At 49.0% G+C, this 19,421-nt stretch overlaps 1 protein-coding gene across 1 annotated transcript; it reads left to right on the plus strand.

Moving 5' to 3' along the window:
• On the plus strand, positions 1-17,640 carry Itga2b (integrin subunit alpha 2b). The gene is made up of 30 exons (XM_090350125.1): positions 1-414; positions 2,986-3,107; positions 3,193-3,290; positions 3,385-3,550; positions 3,758-3,808; positions 4,758-4,799; positions 4,896-5,024; positions 5,341-5,388; positions 5,522-5,565; positions 5,723-5,776; positions 5,911-5,963; positions 6,134-6,345; positions 8,710-8,892; positions 9,119-9,164; positions 9,244-9,348; positions 9,431-9,486; positions 9,583-9,734; positions 10,329-10,454; positions 10,761-10,828; positions 10,937-11,084; positions 12,750-12,842; positions 13,098-13,177; positions 14,580-14,660; positions 14,842-14,938; positions 15,034-15,186; positions 15,300-15,422; positions 16,153-16,266; positions 16,455-16,556; positions 16,750-16,866; positions 17,467-17,640. The coding sequence occupies exons 1-30, from the start codon at positions 227-229 to the stop codon at positions 17,518-17,520; spliced, it is 3,105 nt and encodes a 1,034-aa protein (XP_090206251.1). The 5' UTR covers positions 1-226; the 3' UTR covers positions 17,521-17,640.
• The last annotated feature ends 1,781 nt before the right edge of the window (positions 17,641-19,421 follow it).

Below are 19,421 nucleotides of genomic sequence, written 5' to 3' on the forward strand. Positions count from 1 at the left end.
CAGGAGGAGCAATGGCTTTCAACCATTAACACTGTCCACAGGGTAGCCCCACCCCCTTCCAGGCAGTCCTAGATGCTCTGTGGTCCAGGGGCTACAGCTCTTTACTCTGCCTGCTTTTCAGCAAGTTACTTTGAGTTCTAGTTTGATAAGAAAACACTTCCTGTGGTGGAAACTTAAGAAGAAAGAGCTGACCCATTCCTGTTTAAGACATTGTGGGAGAAGGAAGATGGCCAGAGCTTTGTATCCACTAAATGCCCTCTGGCTTCTGGAGTGGGCACCACTGTTCTTGGGACCTAGTGCTATCCCTCCAGCACGGGCTTTGAACCTGGACCCAGTGCATTTCACCCTCTATACAGGCCCCAATGGCAGCTACTTTGGATTTTCAGTGGACTTTCACAAGGATAATCATGGGAGGTAAGCCATGGGGGGAAGTATGGGTATTACTGCATCCGTGGGCCTCTAGTTCTCCATTTGTGGTAGCCATTGTGCAAGGTGGAGTCTGGGTTCATTGGGATTAAGCTCTTTGTCAAGAATACTGAGGACTGGGGACAGGAGTTTGGCCTAGTGGTAAAGTGCTTGCATAGCATGCACCAAGACCTGGGTTCGATTCCTCGGTACCACATGCATAGAAAAAAGCCAGAAGTGGTGCTATGGCACAAGTCATGGAGCTCTAGCCCTGAGGTAAGCTCAATGACAGTGCTCAGGCCCAGAGTCCAAGTCCCAAGACTGGCAAAAAAAAAAGAATACTCAGGAAGGGACAGGTTTAGGAGAGTGTTGCAGGGGTACTCATGGAGAGATGGATACAGAAGAGAAGCTGATGTGTGGGATCAGAAGTTTGGCCTAGTGGTAGAGTGTTTGCCTAGCATGCTCGAAGCCCTGGGTTCGATTCCTTGGTACCATATATATAGAAAAAGCCGAAAGTGGTGCTGTGGCTCAAGTGATAGAGCCCTAGCCTTGAGAAAGCCTAAGGACAGTGCTCCGACCCTGAGTTCAAGTCCCAGGACTGGCAAAAAAAAAATAGCAAATAAAAAGTTCCCTCAGATGATAGTTATATGGCCCTGGTTCCTCTAAAATAGAAGTGCACATACTGAATTGATTTGCAAAACTCCATCTGTCTACCCATCTTCACCATGCTTTTCTACTCCATTTCATTCATCCCTATCCAAATTATAGATACTTGAAGAGAAGTGATATGTCACTAATGACTGGTATTGATCAGGCTTGGAAACCAAACTGCCATGATTAGCATTCTGTCTCATCCTCTGTAGCTGTAAGTGATTTACTGTGGTAGACCCTGGAATACTCAGCCTTGAGGAGTTGTAATGGCAGATACCATTCAAGAGACAACCACAGAGGGGAGTTTCCTCTGCAGAAGAGAGCCACTTCACCCAAAGTGAAGTTCCTTTCCCAAGGGGGATACTCACATTCAATGACTGACCAATGAGAAGTATGGGGGTATAAGGGTCCAACGTTTTTTGTTGTTGTTTTGTTTTGTTGTTGTTTTTTTTTTTTTGCCAGTCCCTGGCTTGGGCTCAGGGCCTGAGCACTATCCTTGAGCTTTCTCGAGGCTAGAGCTCTACCACTTGAGCCACAGCACCATTTCCTGCTTTTTTTCCCCCCCATTTATGTGGTACCAAGGAATTGAACCTGGGTCTTCATGCATGCTAGGCAAACACTCTACCACTAGGACAAACTCCTGGTTCAAGGGTCCAACTTTTGACAGTTCAAAAACATACTGTCTGGCTGGGAGTTTGGCCTAGTGGTAGAGTGCATGCCTAGCATGCACGAAGGCCCGGTTCGATTCCTCAGTACCACATACATAGAAAAAAGCCGGAAGTGGTGCTGAGGCTCAAGTGGTAGAGCTCTAGCCTTGAGAAAGTCCAAGGACAGTGCTCAGGCCCTGAGCTCAAGCCCAAGACTGGCAAAAAAAAAAAAAAAAAAAAACATACTGTCTCCAGAGCTCCTGAGGTGTTGGGTCATCTACTTCCTCTGCTTCCTCCTTCCTACAAGCACCAGTCCCTTGGACACAACTGTGGGAAACATACACTTGTACATATGTCTAGATACATATGTATGTAAAGTCAGTCAGGGGGCTTGAACCCACGGCATGGGTATTGTCCCTGAGCTCTTTTGCTCAAGCCTAGCGCTCTATCACTTTGAGCTACAGTTCCACTTCCAGTTTTCTGGTGGTTAATTGAAGATAAGTGTCTCATGGACTTTCCTGCCTACTCTGGCTTTGAACCGTGATCATTCGATCTCAGCCTCCTGAGGAGCTAAGATTACTGGCATGAGCCACTAGTGCCTGGTATGTACGCATATTTGTAAAAAGCACTTGGCAGGAGCTGTGATAAATGTTCCTCATACATATACTGCATTCACTCTTTTTGGAAGCATTACTTGATATTATCCTTTTTGTTATATAAGGAAGAACTGTAATTTTTTATACCCAGCTCTGCTGGTGTCTTTATCTCCTCCCCCTCCCACCCACTGGCCTCCCACCCCCCACCCCCACCCTGGGACTTGGACTCAGGGCCTAAACAATGTTCCTGGGCCTCTTTGTGCTCAAAGCTGGCACATTACCACTTGAGCCACAGCTCAACTTCCGACCTTTTCTTAGTAGTTTATTGGACATAGATGTCTTAGACTTTTCTGCTGAGGCTGGCTTTAAATGACAATCCTTAGATCTTAGCCTCCTGAATGGGTAGCTAGGCATAAGCCACTAGTACCCGGCTGAAGGTCTGATTTTTGTGGGAAGTAGACAAATGAGAATTGCCCCCTGAGTTTAGGAAGTCTTTATACCAGTTATATCCTGCTCTTTATGTTCAAAGCAATCCACATGGTTTTAGTCTCGTGTGGATTCTCTGAGGGTCCATATCACTGTCCATAATTTGAAGAGGGCTTCGTAGATAATGTATGCTTCCTGCAGCAGGCACCGCTCAGGATACACAGTCATTTGAGCTGTGCTCATCCAACTTTCCTATGCAGTGTAGCTATCGTGGTGGGTGCCCCGCGGACCCTGGGCCCAAGCCAGGAGGAGACTGGTGGTGTGTTCCTGTGTCCCTGGAAGGCCGAGGGTGGCCAGTGCACCTCGCTGGCCTTTGACCTCAGTGAGTCCTAGGCACGAAGGGAATGGGAGGGCCCAAATGGCCGTGGACAGCCCGGCTTCAGTGCTCCTACTCTTGTAACCTCCAGGGGATGAGACCCAAAATGGAGACTCCCAGACCTTTCAGACCTTTAAAGCCCGGCAAGGACTTGGAGCATCTGTGGTCAGCTGGAATGATGTCATCGTGGTGAGCACTGCAAACAGACACCAGGAGTAGTTGGGGGAAGCTCTAGCCTCTCACATCTTGTATCCTTTCCCACTCCCTCATGGCCCTGTTGCAGGCCTGTGCCCCCTGGCAGCACTGGAATGTCTATGACAAAACAGAGGAAGCTGAAAAGGCACCCGTGGGTGGCTGCTACGTGGCTCAACCTAAAAGTGGTGGCAGAGCAGAATATTCACCCTGTAGGGACAACATCATGAGCTCGGTTTACATAAAAAGTGCTTTTAGTAAGTTCTCTTCTCCCTTTTACTCTGCTTAGCCTGACTCTGAATCCAGCACCTCCTCCAGTGTTCCACACTGTGCTTCTGAACTGGCGCCTGCCAGTATTGCTCCTGGCCCCGCCCTGCCCTTCAAGGCTACGCATGCACCCACAAGCCCCACCTCCCAGCCTGTTTTATTCCTGCCCCTTCCTGAACCCTTCTTGTCTCTTCCAGGGGACAGGCGATACTGTGAAGCCGGCTTCAGCTCTGCAGTCACTCAGGCAAGTAGGGTGAAAAAATTGCTTGAGCCTGGCATAGTGGCTCATGCCTATAATCCTAGTTACTCAGGAGGCTGAGACCCGAGGATTGCAGTTCAAAGGCAGCCTGGGCATGAAAGTCCATCAGAATCTTATCTCCAGTTAAAACCACCAGAAAACCAGAAGTGGTGCTGTGGCTCAAGTGGTAGAGCAATAGCCTTGAGCTGAAGAGCTCGGGGACAGCACCCACACCAAGACCAGTAGTTCAAGCCCCATGACCCACCAAAAAAAAAAGGTGGGGAGTGGGAGTTTGGCCTAGTGGTAGAATGGTGCTTGCCTAGCATTCACGAAGACCTGGGTTCAATTCCTTGGTACCACATATATAGAAAAAAAAAATCCGAAAGTGGTGCTGTGACTCAAGTGGTAAAGCTCTAGCCTTGAGAAAGCTCAAGGACAGTGCCCAGGCCCTGAGTTCAAGCCCCAGAACTGGCAAAAAGAAAAAAAACATCGCTTGAGAGCCAAGCTTGGTAGTAAGTACATTGCCAGTAATCCCAGAACTCACCGAAGCTGAGTCAGTGGAATCTCAAGTTGGAGGCCAGTCTGAGCTACATAGCTCGATCCTGCCTACAAAACAAGGGAGAGTATAGAGGGGGAACAAAGGGTGTGGCCTAAATAGCTTTATTAGTTCGGGCAAAGCCTGAGTTCAAAGCCAATTGCCACCAAAGAAAACAGCAGCTACTGGGAAATGGAAACAAGAGGTTCATGGTTAGGGGCCAGTAGGAGCAGTTAGCACAGGATTGTATCTGGAAGGGGAAAAAAAAAAGGAGGAAGCAGAGGAAAAACAAAAGGGCTGCAGGCAAGGCTTCCTGGTAGAGCCATTACCTAGCGACTCTGAGGCCCTGAAGTTCATTCCTGGGTGTGGGGAATGCTGGGAAGTGTCCTGCCCCTCTCACCGCCATGACTTCCCTTTCAGGCAGGGGAGTTGGTGCTTGGAGCCCCTGGTGGCTATTTTTTCTTAGGTATGTGCCTTAGTAGTACAATCCTGTTATGGTCTGGGGCTATCCCAGGTAATTGGTCCCTTACCCTTCCTGTGTCTTCCACCTTTTATGCATTAGGTCTCCTGGTCCGGGCTTCAATTGCCAGTATTATCACAAGTTACCGCCCTGGTACCCTTCTGTGGCACGTTCCCAAGCAACGCTTCACCTACGATTCCAACAACGTAGAATACTTTGATGGCTACCGAGGTAATTATGGCACCTGTCTCCCTTGCAGGATCTCCAGCACCCTAAGAGTCACTGCCCACCCAGCTGGTCAGGTCCTATCCCTGCAGGAGCACCCACCAACCCTAGCATGCCATCCTTCCACCCAACCACTTCTCCCAAAGCCTACCCAACTTGTGTGTTCCCCACTTTGCCCTTCCCACCTTGACCTTGCTGTGTGTCCTCTAGCAGGTCTTGGCCTTAATTTTCCCATCTGCAGGGTTTGCACTGAGTGGCCTCTCTGTCCCGTCCTTCTTTCTTTGCTTTACACTTCCAAAAACACTAACTGTGATGTCTTTAGGGTACTCGGTGGCCATAGGTGAGTTTGATGGAAATCCGAACACTACAGGTAAGAAACCCATTCAGAGGCGGCAAGTGGGGAAAATTATCTCTCCCAAAGTCTCCCCCAGGTGTAAAATAGGTCAATGGGGGTAAGTAAATGTGTTCTTAGGATTTCATTCACTGAGTCTTGCTCTTCCCAGAGTATATCTTTGGCGCCCCCACTTGGAGCTGGACCTTGGGAGCGGTGAGTACCCCCTGTGTCTCCATTCAACATTGAAGCCCCCAGAACCCAGTCCTCAGGTTAATTCCCTGCACCTCCAAACCCCCTGCCCTTTCTCCCTGGGAGTGGGAGGCTGCGGAGGGAGTAAGAATGGTGAATTGCAGTGCGTCTTTCCATGCAGGTGGAAATTTTGGATAGGCACTACCAGCCACTGTACCAGCTGCATGGAGAGCAGGTGGGGATGGGGTACCCAAGGGAGTGGCCAAAGCCAGGAAACTGAAACCCAGAATATTTCATGGGATGTGAGGGTGGATGTCTAATAGAAGGCACCTAGTGCTGAGGAGAACTGAGAGGCTCTTGGTCTTGCAGATGGCATCGTATTTTGGTCACTCAGTGGCCGTCACTGATGTCAATGGGGATGGGTGAGTAGGAGGAATGCCCCATATATGGCCAGTTGGGTCACAGGTATCAGAGGCCTTTCCCAATCTCATGTGACCACACAAGCAAGGCAACAGCAAGGGTGGGCAAGTCTTGGCACTTATCCCAAGCATCTTATAGCCCAGTCGCACCTAACCAACCATCTGTCCTGCAGGAGGCATGACTTGCTGGTGGGTGCACCATTGTACATGGAAAGTCAAGCTGACCGCAAGCTAGCTGAGGTGGGGCGAGTGTATTTATTCCTGCAGCCCCGAGGTACCCATGGACTGGGACCTCCTAGTCTCCTGCTGACTGGCACACAGCTCTATGGGCGATTTGGCTCCACTATTGCACCCCTGGGTGATCTCAACCGGGATGGCTACAATGGTGAGTGAAGACAGGAGTGCCATGTGCTGCGGGAAAGTTCACACCCCTAACGAAAAGCTGGACCAGTGGCTCACATCTGTAATCCTAGCTACTTGGGAAGTTAATTGGAAGATGGAGGTTCGAAGCCAGCCAGGGCAGGAAAGGTTGTGAGACACTTATCTCAAACCATCAAGAAGCTAGGAGAAGCCAGGCACGGTGGCTCTGTAATCCTAGCTAAGCACCTAGGCCCTGAGTTCAAGCCCTAGTACCGGGAAAAAATTAAAAAGATGGACTTGTACTGAGGACAGCAGGAGTCAGAAATGTCTTAAACAGAATGACCTCATCAGGTATGTGGGGGGGTTTTCATCCTATATATGGTTTAAAAACTCAGGTTTCTGGGATTGGAATCATAGCTTAGTAGAGTACTAGCCAGTGAGTGAAAGGGTTCGGTACTGAGTTTGAGTCCCTATCTTGAACCTTTAAGAAAAGAAAACCCAGCTGCTAAGTGGGGAGCCAACAGTAGAGTTCTAATGTGATTATTAGGATGTGCATCATGCCCTTGTCCTAAGCCAGACAAGAGAATCTCCTGGACACAGCTTGTCTGGAATTCCAGATAAGACGATTTTGCATATATTTAGAACTTGGATTATTAGGACTTGATGGGAGATGAGATGTGGCATAAGGGAAAAAGAAAAACTGAAGCCAGGTGCAGTGGCTCACACCTATAATCCTAGCTACTCAGGAGGCTGAGATCTGAGGATCACGGTTCAAAGCCAGCCCAGGCACTAAAGAACCTGAGACTCTTATCTCCAATTAATCACTAGAAAAAAATTGGAAGTGGGGCTGTGGCTCAAGAGTGGTAGCCTTGAGCTGAAGAGCTTAGGGATAGCGCCCAGGCCCAGAGTTTAAACCCCATGACCAACAAAGAGAAGAAGCAGAAGAAGAGGAGGAAGATGAGGAGGAGGTAGTGGAGGAGGAGTTGAGATAGTGGTGGTATTCTTCATTGCTTGAAGCTTAGGCCATGCCACAAGTCTAAGGGAGCAGGGAGATAAAGAGCCTGAGAGCATTAGGTGGAAACATTCAGAGAATCATCCATTGTGGCTTCTCCCTAGTCCAAAAAGGAGAGTTGTGTGAGAGATAGAAAACTTGGGAAGGTAAATGAGTTATGGAACCTGTGAATGAAGAAGAGGCCCAGGAGGAGACATCCATGGGCTTTGGCAAGAAGAGGGCCAGTGATTGTGACAAGATCTAATCCATGGTGTTGTAGGAATAGAAGCCACAGGGGAAGGTGTGAAGAGATGGAAATGTTAGAGGTAGTGTGTGCACTACTCTTTCTGCCCATTTGATTGTGAGAAGAAACAGAATGATCATGGAAAAGAAAGAGAGGTCACAGAAGATCATTTCAATTTGGAAGAATAGGCAATATGCTGAATATGGAGGAAAATGATTTTTGCAGAGAAACAGAAGAGTGAGCCAGAGGAAGGTCCTCATGGATATGTGGGGTGGAGATACCCCAGAAGAAATGTCTAAGCCAGGCGTTGGTGGCTCACACCTATAATCTTAGGTACTTAGGAGGAGATCTGAGGATTGTGGTTTGAAGCCAGCTCAGGCATGGAAGTCCATGAGACTCATCTCCAATTAATTACCCAAATACCACGAGTGGAGCTATAGCTCAAAGTGGTAGAATGCCAGCCTTGAGCAGAAAAACTCAGTGCCCCGGGGCACTGAGTTCAAGCTCAGTCCTCAAATCTCAACCTCCTGAGTAGCTAGGATTACAGATATGGGCCGCTGGCTTTCTGATTCTTGATCCTTCTGCCCCAATCTCTCTAGTGCTGGATTACAGGCATGCACCACCATGCTCAACTTCAGTTTTGCATCTAGAATGAGAATAATAGTGCCTAATTGTAAATGAAATCATGAAATCAATGAATCGTGAATCAATGAAATCATGTCACTATAGTTTCCTCAAAAGATAGTGAGGGCTATTAGAGGTTTTGTTTGTTTGTTTGTTTGTTTGTTTGTTTTTGCCAATCTCCGGGGCTTGAACTCAGGGCTTGGGCCTGTCTTCTACCACTTCAGCCACAGTGCCACTTCCAGCCTTTTCTGTTTATGTGGTACTGAGGAATTGAAACCAGGACTTTTTGCCTGCTAAGCAGGCACTCTACCCCAAAGCCATATTCTCAGCCCTCCAGTTCTTACAACAATCCTACTTGTCTAGTCTCTTTCTTGCCAGATTGTATACTCCCAGAAGGCAAGGTAATGACCTCCTTGACCCAAATTCTGTGCTAGTCTGATCTTCTGGGTTTCCCCAGAGAAGTAGCTAGGGGAGTTTCACTGAGTCTCCTGGGGGCTGAATGCTGTTCCCTTTGTGTCACTTTTTTCCAGATGTTGCAGTGGCCGCCCCCTATGGAGGTCCAGATGGTCGAGGCCAAGTGCTGGTGTTCCTGGGTCAGAGTGAGGGGCTGAGTGCACACCCTTCCCAGGTTCTAGACAGTCCCTTTCCCACAGGCTCTGGCTTTGGCTTCTCTCTGCGAGGTTCCATAGACATTGATGACAATGGATACCCAGGTGCGCCAGTCTTGGACCTTGTTGGAATTCTTGAGTCACAGTTGGGCCCATGCATGACTGGCCACCGGGGGGCTCTGCCTTCTCTAGGTGGGATGCCAAGGTGTGGAGGGGTAGATGGAATCTCCAGAAGGGAAAATAGTGTGGGGAACGTCTGGAAATGTAAGGACCCCAGACCTTCTCTAATTGCTATCTCTGACCTCCAATGTTTCTCCCCCAATATCTGCAGACCTGCTGGTAGGAGCTTACGGAGTCAGCAAGGTGGCTGTATACAGGTGAGCACTGGCTTGGGATCAGGTAGAGGGGAGGCTGAGCCAGGAGAGGTACAATGACAAGCCTCTTTCATCCTATCAGAGCTCAGCCAGTGGTGATGGCCACTGTCCAGCTGCTAGTCCAAGATTCCCTGAATCCTGCTGTGAAGAGCTGTGTCCTACAGCCCACCAAGACCCATGTGAGCTGGTGAGGAGGTGGAGGGTATGGACCAGGTAGGAGCTGGGGCCTCCAGAGTGTCCTGCCCCTCAACCCACTCACATCTTTGCAGCTTCACCATCCAGATGTGTGTGGGAGCCACTGGGCACAACATTCCTCAGAAACTTCGTGAGCAGCATGGGGTGGGGACAAGGAGGCTGGCCTGGCTTCCTCCTTTGATAGATCAGCCTGGGAGATCCTGATCCTTCCTGCTTTTCCTGTCAGAGCTAAATGCTGAGCTGCAGCTGGACCGTCAGAAGCCCCGCCAGGGTAGGCGAGTTCTCCTGTTAGATTCTCAACAGGTGGGCCTCACCCTGAGACTGGACCTTAGTGGAAGTCACAGCCCTACCTGCCATACCACCACAGCCTTCCTTCGAGTACGTCTGGGTTGGGTTTCCAGGGGTAATCAGCCCCAGGGCACTGGCTGGGCGCTGTGGAGCCAGGATGTGGTTCTTTGTGTGTGTGTGTGTGTGTGTGTGTGTGTGTGTGTGTGTGTGTGTGTGCCAGTCCTGGGGCTTGAACACAGGGCCTAAACACTGTCCTTGGGCTTTTTCCTCAAAGCTGGCACTCTGCCACTTGAGCCACAGCACCACTTCTGGCTTTTCTATGTATGTGGTACTGAGGAATCGAACCCCAGTCTTTGTGCATGCTAGGCAAGCACTCTACCACTTGGCCAAACTCCCGGCCCCAGGATATTGTTATTTTTTCCTTTTTCTTTTTACTTGCCAGTCCTGGGCTTGAGCTCAGGCCCTGAGCACTGTCCTTGGACTTTCTCAAGGCTAGAGCTCTACCACTTGAGCCTCAGCATCACTTCCAGCCTTTTTCTATGTGTGTTAAAGGAATCAAACCTAGGTCTTTGTGCATGCTAGGCAAGCACTCTATCACTAGGCCAAACTCCTGGCCCAGGGATATGGTTCTTAATGACCAGCAAAGGTTAGTACATGACAGCTTGATTCTTGCTCCCCTGCTAGGATGAGGCCGACTTCCGGGACAAGCTGAGCCCCATCGTGCTCAGCCTCAACGTGTCTCTGCCCCCCGAGGGGACTGGGGTGGCACCTCCTGTTGTGCTGCATGGAGAGACCCATATCCAGGAACAGGTGGGGAACAGCAGGGGTCAGGCAGGGGAAGGCTAGAAGGACAAGATGAGTACATAAATTGTACCATAAACCCACAAAGCGTGATGTTATCCCCAAGTCCCAGTAAAGCTCCAAATATCCATGTCCCCTAAATCTTAATGTAAACTCATAAACATTACTCTCACAACTTAACATTGTCCCAGATTTTGTCATCAACTGCAAAGTCCAGCTACTACCCTACCCTTCTCATCTTCGGGTCCCTAATTCAGAAGCACTGCTGTGAGTCCAGAACCTCTGGTGGTTTTCTGACCCTGATGTGTCTTCTAGACCCGGATCATCCTGGACTGTGGCGAAGATGACGTGTGTGTGCCCCAGCTTCAGCTCAGTGCCACTGTGTGAGAGGACCTCCCACTCTTCTTCACTTGCTCCCCTCCCCATCCTCCCTTGAATTCCCTCTTCTTTCTCAGATCCAGCTTCCCAGCCTCACCTTTTGTCCCCTGCAGGAAGGACTCCCCACTTCTAATTGGAGCTGACAATATTCTAGAGCTGCAAATGGATGCAGTTAATGAAGGCGAGGGGGCCTATGAGGCAGAGCTGGCTGTGCACCTGCCCCCTGGGGCCCACTACATGAGGGCCTTCAGCAACATGGAGGTGAGGCCCGAGCCTGGACACTGCCTTGCAATAGGAAGTGTACAGCCACCTCTGAGATCATACTTCTTTTAAGCTTTGCTGAAAAGATGCCATTTAAAGTATTTTATATACCCCGACAATAAAATACAATTTTAAAAAATCATATATAGCTGGACGCAGTGGCTCACACCTATAATCCTAGCTACTCGGGAAGCAGAGATCTGAGGATCATGGTTCAAAGCCAGCCTGGGCACAAAAGAACCTGAGACTCTTATCTCCAATTAACCACCAGAAAACCAGAAGTGGCACTGTGGCTCCAGGGATAGGGTAGCAGCCTTGAGCTGAAGAGCTCAAGGATAGTGCCCAGGCCCACAGTCCCAGAGTTCAAGCCCCACAACTGACCCCCCCAAAAAATTATATATGTGTGTGTATGGTGTGTGTGTGTGTGTGTGTGTGTGTGTGTGTAGAATACTTGATAATGTTACAAAATTGAAGAGCTCTATTATAAACTCTACTCAAAAGACTCAAGAACCAAATATTAACAAGAACCTCTGTTTATCATTGGCTGGATTTTAATCTTTTCCCCAAAGAAAATATTTAGGGTTTTTTAATTGTTGTTGTTATTTGTTTTTCATGTGGTAATCCTGGGGCTTGAATTCAGAACCTGGACTGAGCTTTGGCGCTCAAGGCTAACAGTTGAGCCACAGCTCTACTTTATAGGGTTTTTTTTTTTTTTTGTGGTTAATTGATGAGTCTCATGGACTTCTCTGCTTAAACTGGCTTCACACCAGGATCTTCAGATCTTAGCCTCCTGAGTAATTAGGATTATAGACATGAACCACCAGTGCCCAGTCTGAAAATATTTAGTTATTATTTCATTGATATAGTTTATAATAGGTATAGGTGTTATGTAATGTTATATGTTTTTATTTCCAAAATTAAAACTCATTAAAAAATAACAAAAGTAGGCCAAGAATTTGGCCTAGTGGTAGAGTGCTTGCCTAGCATGCACAAAGACCTGGGTTCAATTCCTCAGTATCACATACATAGAAAAAGGTTGGAAGTGGTACTGTGGCTTAAGTGGGCTGAAGAGGTCAGGGACAGCACCCAGGCCCAGAGTTCAAGCCCCATGACTGACAAAATAATAATAATAATAATAACAACAACAACAGCAAAGTATAACCAGGTATGGTGGTACCACCATACTACGTACTCCCAGCTCTTAGGTGGTGAAAGCAGGAGGATTGAGAGTTTATGGGCAGCGCAGGCCATATAGTGAATGGGTCTCTGTCTCAAAAACAAAACAAGCTCAAGGTATTAGTGGCTCATGTCTATAAATTAGTGACTCAGGAGGCTGAGTTCTGAGGATCTTGAGTCAAAGTCAGCATAAGCAGCAAAGTCTGTGAGACTCTTACCTCCCATAAAAAAAAAAAATGCTGGAAATGGAGCTGTGGCTCAAGTGATATAGTGTTGAAGCTCAGGGACAGCACCATGAGTTCAAACCAGAAAAACAATAGTAATGTGCTGCCATGGTACAGAAGTACAACATGGAAATACCTTGAAGCCCCAGTCTAGGAAAGCCCCCTCTGTAGCCTGGCACACAGGATTTCTGTGGACTTGCCAGGGGCTCTGATATACACTGGCTACTGGGTAAACCACTCTCGTTTCTGAAACTGCTCCCTGCAGGGCTTGGAAAGGCTCATCTGCAACCAGAAGAAGGAGAATGAAAGCAGGGTGATGTTGTGTGAGCTGGGCAACCCCATGAAGAAGGATGCCCAGGTGAGGTCTCCCAGGCAAGGGGAGAGGTCGATGGGGACTAGAGCGAGCATCAAGCAGCTCTGAGTTGCTATCCTGGTCCTCATCCTTGCTAGCTGTGTGTTCCTGGGTGAATGCAGGTGTTTCACCTCTGAATGGAATTCTTGGTGAATGGAGATAACAAGGCCAGCATTGGAGGAGGAATGCTGGAGGGCATATGCAGGGCAGGGCTGCCAGAGTAAGAATCTGTACACTGACTTTGGCACTCTCCTCTCCCAGATACGAGTCACCATGTTGGTGAGTGTGGGGAACCTGGAAGAGGCTGGGGAGACTGTGTCATTCCAGCTGCAAGTCAGGAGGTACTAGACTGGAATATTTGTCCACCTGCCACCCTTTCTCCCTCTGAGCCATGCACACCTCTCATACGGGTCACTTTCCTGTTCTTGTTGGTCCTCAGAGACTTCTTAAAGCCCTAAGAAAAGTCCTTTCCCAGGTGTAACTTCTAGTTACAAGTTTCTAGTGTTGGGCAAGAGCACAGCTCAAAGCCGGGTGTGGTGGCTCACACCTGTAATCCTAGCTACTCAGGAGGCCGAGATCTGAAGATCATGGTTCAAAACCAGCCTGAACATTAAAGAACAAGGACTACTAGAAATTGGAAAGTGGGGTTGAGGCTTAGGGATAGGGTGGTAGCCTCAAGCTGAAGAGCTCAGGGACACTGCCCAGGCCCAGGGGTAGGATGATGGCTTTGAGCTGAAGAGCTCAGGGACAGCTCCCAGGCCCAGAGTTCAAGCACCATGACTTCCCCTCCCCCCCAAAAAAGAGCACAGCTCAAGTGCTAGACATTTGCCTAACAAATGAAGCCTTGGGTTCAATCCCTAGTAACAACAACAACAACAACAACAAAATTTTAATCTAGTCTTTAAAAAAAAAAATCTAGTCTTTGGGCCGGGCGTTTGGTGTACTGGAAGAGTGCTTGCCTAGCATGCACTAAGACTTAGGTTCAATACCTCGGTACCACATACATAATAAAAGGCTAGAAGTGGTGCTGTAGCCTAGGTGGTAAAGCTTTCAAGGACAGTATTCAGGCCCTAAGTTCAAGGACCAGGACTGGCAAAAAAAAAAACAACAACAAAAAAAAACAAGTCTTAGAGCATTGAAGGAAGCTCTTTTTCACTAACTCTTATTTATTTGAGGCTTGAACTTGGAGGTTGGTTGTTATCCTGTAGCTTTTCTAAAACTTAAGGCTGGTACTCTACCACCATACCTCCACTTCTGGCTTCTGATGGTTAATTAAAGATAAGCATCTCATGGACTTTCATATCTGGGTTGGCTTTGAATCTTGATCCTTAGATATCAGCTTCTGGAGTAGCTAGTAGGCATGAACCACCCTGTGTCTGACTTTCAAGAAAGCTTTTCCCACTGGGTGCCTGTAGCTCACACCTGTAATCCTGTCTGCTCAGGAGGCTGAAATCTAAGATTTGTGGTTCAAAGCCAGCCCAGGCACAAAAGTCCATGAAATTATTATCTCTAATTAACCATCATAAAACCAGAAATGGCACTGTGGCTCAAGTGGTAGAGCTCTAGCCTTGAGCTGAAGCACTCAGGATCCGGGCCCAGGCCCAGAGTTCAAGCAAGCTCCACCACCGACAAAAATAAAAAAAGCTCTTCCCCAAGTAGCTTTCTCTAAGCCTTTCAGAATTTTGACTTCACCCTAAGAGGTCTGGTGTGCCTCACTTGCCTCTTCTCACCGCCCCCCTCCAGCAAGAACAGCCAGAATCCAAACAGCGAGGCAGTACTGCTGGATGTGCCAGTCCGGGCAGATGCCAGAGTGGAACTTCGCGGGTAAGAGGCCACAGTAGGAAAGGGATATGGTTGGCAGGACTCTACCACTCAGGGAAGGAACTGGATACTCCTGAAGCTCAGGGGTAAGGTGCATGCATACTAATAAACAAACAAGCAAATTCAGGGGATCATGGAATATCTCCCACAAGCCTGATTCACTCTGGGGCTTGGGTATCCCTAGAAACTCCTTTCCAGCCTCATTGGTGGTAGCAGCAGCAGGAGACAAAGAACAGAATGGCTTGGACAGCTCGGTCTTCAGAGTGGAACACACTTATGAGGTAAGGAGGAGCCTGCAAATCCTGGGCCAGGGTGAGAGGGTCCTGGGAGCTGCTGGCTGAGTGCTGAGGCACCTCATCCTGTCACTATCCCCCAGCTCCACAATGATGGCCCTGGCACTGTGAATGGCCTCTACCTCAGCATTCATCTCCCTGGCCAGTCTCAGCCCTCTGACCTGCTCTACATCCTGGATGTACAGCCCCAGGGGGGCCTCCAGTGCTCCCCACAGCCCTCCCCCAATCCCCTCAAGGTGAGAACCCAGGAGTGGGAGAAGGAGCTGTGGGACAGCCCTAGATCTCTGGCTAACTCACCTCAGAGATAAGAGTGTAGACTTGGAGAACTGACTGTGTCATTGCCCTCCAGCTAGAGTGGAAACTACCCACCCCCAGCCCTTCTCCCATGCGGCCAGGGCATCACAAGCGAGAGCGCAGACAGGCCGTCCTGCCGGGGCTTAAGCCACCTGCCGAGCAGGACCCAGGGCTGGTGGTAAGTAGGTCCTGTGGTTTCTAGTTGGGGTCTCACTAGGGCCCAGGAGCTAGAGAGGATAGGAGGCAGGCAGTGCCACTGGGTGTATGATGTGGGCCTCTCCAGGGGCCTCTCTTGCTCTCACAGAGTTCTCCAGATATACTTAAAAGATGATGCTGGACTGGCCTGAAAAGTGAGCCTGAGGCACTTGGAATTCTTAAGCTTCTCCGTACACTAAAAAAGACCAAAGGTGGCTGGGAGTGTGGCCTAGTGATAGAGTACGCCCCTAGAATGCACAAAGCCCTGGGTTCGGTTCCTCGGTACCACATACACAGAAATGGCCAAAAGTGGCACTGTGGCCCAAGTGGCAGAACGTTAGACCTGAGCAAAAAGTGTCCAAGGACAGTGCCCAGGCCCTGAGTTCAAGCCCCAGGACGGGCAAATAAATAAATAAATAAATAAATAAATAAATAAATAAATAAATAAAGGTGAGAGCAGAGTTACCCAGATTCTGGATATTGGAGGCTACTTGATGACCCCCTCCTTCCAGCCTTGCGTTTCAGGAACTATTGAACAAGCAGCACATAGAGGTGACATCTGAATCTGGAATCCAAGACTCCTCCTGAGGGAGCGGCTGGAGATTCCACACCCTCTTGGGACTCTGTGTTGGGCCATTGGGGTGAAGGGGGTGTGAGGGTGTGAGGGTGTGAGCTCCCCAAAGGAGCTGGGGACTGATGTCAAATCCCCGCAGAATTGCGACTTGGCACCCTGTACTGTGGTGCAGTGTGAGCTGCAGGAGATGAGGCGTGGGCAGCGGGCTATGGTCACGGTGCTGGCCTTCTTGCAGCTACGTAGCATCCTCAAGGTGAGGAGGGTACAGGGGTGGGTGGAGGGGCGGGCCTACAGGGGGCGGGCTTACTGAAGACTGGTCTTGTTGCTCTGGGCGTGGACTGGGCTTCAGGGGGCAGGAAGAAGCTGGGACCAGATTTACTTTATGGGCGTGGCTAGGTTAAGCCTGGGGCGGGGCTCCCCTTGCACCTCTGTTGCCTGCAGAGGCCGCTGGAGCAGTCTGTGCTGCAGTCACACGGGTGGTTCAACGTCTCCTCCTTTCCCTACGCGGCGCCTGCGCTCAGTTTGCCTAGTGGGGACGCTCTGGTAAGTGAGGAGGATCCCAGGTGGAAAGGCATACTGCAGAACCCTGGGTCCCCCAGTTTCCTTGCCAGCTTAGGAACAGGGCCTCCCTGAGGCTGAGGGGTGGTGATGGAAGGTGGCTTGCCTGGGGCCCCAGGTTTGAGTCTTTCAAAAGGCAGGTGTCAAGGGACTGAGGAAACACGGAATTTGCCTCCAGGTACAGACCCAGCTGCTTCGTGCATTGGAGGAAAGGGCCATCCCGATCTGGTGGGTGCTGGTGGGTGTGCTGGGTGGCCTGCTGCTGCTCACCCTCCTGGTCCTGCTCATGTGGAAGGTAAGGTTGGAAGGAGGGCAGAGTCCCCACGTGGGTACATATTGGAAGGCACTGTTAGAATGTCCTTCTCCTGAGGACCTCTTCCACCTAGGGTCAGTTCCCCTAAGAGAGCTTTTTCTCCCTGCAAGGAAGTCCTAGGCAATGAGGCCTACCTTGGAGACTTCCTGCTGCTGGGGAGTGGGCTCACCTCCTCCTCTTGTCTGTCTGCCCCTTGAGTGATGGGGCTGAAGCAGACTCTCCTTGTTTCTTAAGAGGTCCTGGAGAGCCACTTGCTGCTCTGCACCTGGAAAGCCAGGTTCATACCCGGAGAAGACATGATGCTTTTAGGGAAAACCTAGAGTGGGACCATAATAAACAACCATATCGTCATGTACTTGAGTCATAAACTCCAGTATTTAAGAAAAATACAGGCAGAACCTTCCCCTGCCCCCAATTTTAAACCCAACTTCTTGTTCCATGCATTATCTATAAATGAGGAAAGACCTCTGTGTATGTTCAAGTTCTGTACTGGTCCAGGGACAGGACCTGGTGGCTTGCTAGCTTCTAGCTTCTTTCTTGCGGATACTGAGATCTCTCTAACCTGACCCCTGCATGTCCCAGGTTGGCTTCTTCAAGAGGACTCGGCCACCTCTAGAGGAGGATGAAGAAGAGTGATAGTGGGGAGGCTAGGGCCCACTGCTCCATGTCCAGTTGTCTTCTGACTCTCACTTCCATGGCTGGAGTCTTTCTCCCTCTCCTGACGCCTAATAAAGAAGCTGACTCCTCCCTCCCCAACCCAGAGTGCTGCTTCCCCTTGGGATAAGAGGAGGGAAAGGGACTGCAGAATGCTTGGAGTGGGGAGCAGGGCAAAATGGGTCTTTGCCAGGGTAAAGATCACAAATTATTGTCAAGGAATAGAGAGTGGGGATGGCAAGCCTGGAGGAGTGAGGGAAAAAGGGTGGTAGATAGGATCTCTGGGTGATACTGAAAGAGGTTGAGGGTATTTAATGTAGGTGATGGGAATGGGCTTAGGAGCCCCCGATAAGGAAGACTGGATTTCACTGGGAAGCTTTTTAAAATGTAGTTTTTGGTGGTACAGTGGCTCATGCTTGTAATCAGGAGGCAGAGATGGAGTGGATGGCAGATTAAAGACAGCTCAGAGCAGGGTGTTGGTGGCTCATGCCTGTGATCTTAGCTACTCAAGAGGCTGAGATCTGAGGATCTTGTTTCAAAGCCAGCCCATGCAGACAAATCTGTGAGACTCTTGCCTCTAATTAAACAGCAAAAGTTAGAAAGATGTGACTCAGGGACAGAGTACCAGCCTTGAGTGAAAAAGCTGAATGAGATTACAAGTTTCTGAGTTCAAGCCCCAGTACTCATACTCCCACAAAAAATAGACAGCTCAGGTTGAGTTCATGACTGTAATCCTAACTGCTCAGGAGGTTGAGATCTAAGGATTGTGATTTGAAGCCAGCTTGGGCAAGAAAGACTGTGAGACTTTTTTAAAAATTAATTTATTTGGCCAGTCCTGGGGCTTCAACTCAGGACCTGAGCACTGTCCTTGGACTTTTCTCAAGGCTAGAGCTCTACCACTTGAGCCTCAGCACCACTTCCAGCTTTTTTCTATGTATGTGGTACCAAGGAATGGAACCCGGGTCTTTGTGCATGGTAGGCAGGCACTCTACCACTAGACCAAACTCCCAGCCGTAGCTGTGAGATTCTTATATCCAATTAACCACCAAAAAGCCAAAAATGGAGTTGTTGCTCAAATATTAGCATGTTAGCCTTGAGCAAAAAAAAAGTTGGGGATAGTTCAAGGCCCAGGATTAACACATACACACACACACACACACACACACACACACACACACACACACACACACACACACAAAGGACAGTTAAGTAATCCAAACATGGAGGCTGCAGTTGAAGCTACAAGGGAGGCATTCGTAGGAAGATCATAGTTTAAGGCCTGCCCTTGGAAGATCATAGTTTAAGGCCTGCCCTTGGAAGATCATAGTTTAAGGCCTGCCCTTGGGCAAAAAGATAAGAATCCTTATCCAAAAACTAATGAAAACAAAAAAAAATCTAGAGATGTGGTTCATATAGTAAAACACCTGCCTAACAAGCATGAAGTTCTGAGTACTGTCAAAATGAAAGTAATTAGATGAAGTTTATTTTCCATGGGTTTGAATAAATAAACCTCCAAATGATGCATGGCATGAGAAAATAACATGCTTTCCCTGTCTCTCCCCAAATAGGCTTTAAACCTGTGTTTAGAGTGATGAGGAAAAGAGGGGATCTGGCTGATTTATCAGAACAAGGAGGATGGTGTCATACCAGGGAGGAAACGGCAGATGTGGCCTCCTCGTGTCCACTGAGAAAGGTCCTCTGTTAGGAAAGGGGGAAGAAATGCAAGACGACCATCCAGCTGCATGGAATGGAGTTAGGAGACAAAAATGGGGGTTGGACTGGGAATGTGGCTTAGTGGTAGAGTGCTTGCCTAGCATGCATGATGTTCTAGGTTCAGTTCCTCAGTACCAAATAAACAGAAAAGGCTGGAAGTGGTGCTGGGG

Source organism: Megascapheus bottae, chromosome 17 (genome assembly GCF_031878675.1).
Source record: "Megascapheus bottae isolate mThoBot1 chromosome 17, mThoBot2.hap1, whole genome shotgun sequence".
Taxonomy (NCBI): domain Eukaryota; kingdom Metazoa; phylum Chordata; class Mammalia; order Rodentia; family Geomyidae; genus Megascapheus; species Megascapheus bottae.

Bases quoted from the DNA above. Each gene is read 5' to 3' on its own strand.
- Itga2b (XM_090350125.1), top strand. From the start codon at position 227: ATGGCCAGAGCTTTGTATCCACTAAATGCCCTCTGGCTTCTGGAGTGG. The intron at 3,291-3,384 runs GTGAGCACTGCA...GCCCTGTTGCAG, and splicing joins GCTGGAATGATGTCATCGTG to GCCTGTGCCCCCTGGCAGCA. The intron at 3,551-3,757 runs GTAAGTTCTCTT...TGTCTCTTCCAG, and splicing joins TTACATAAAAAGTGCTTTTA to GGGACAGGCGATACTGTGAA.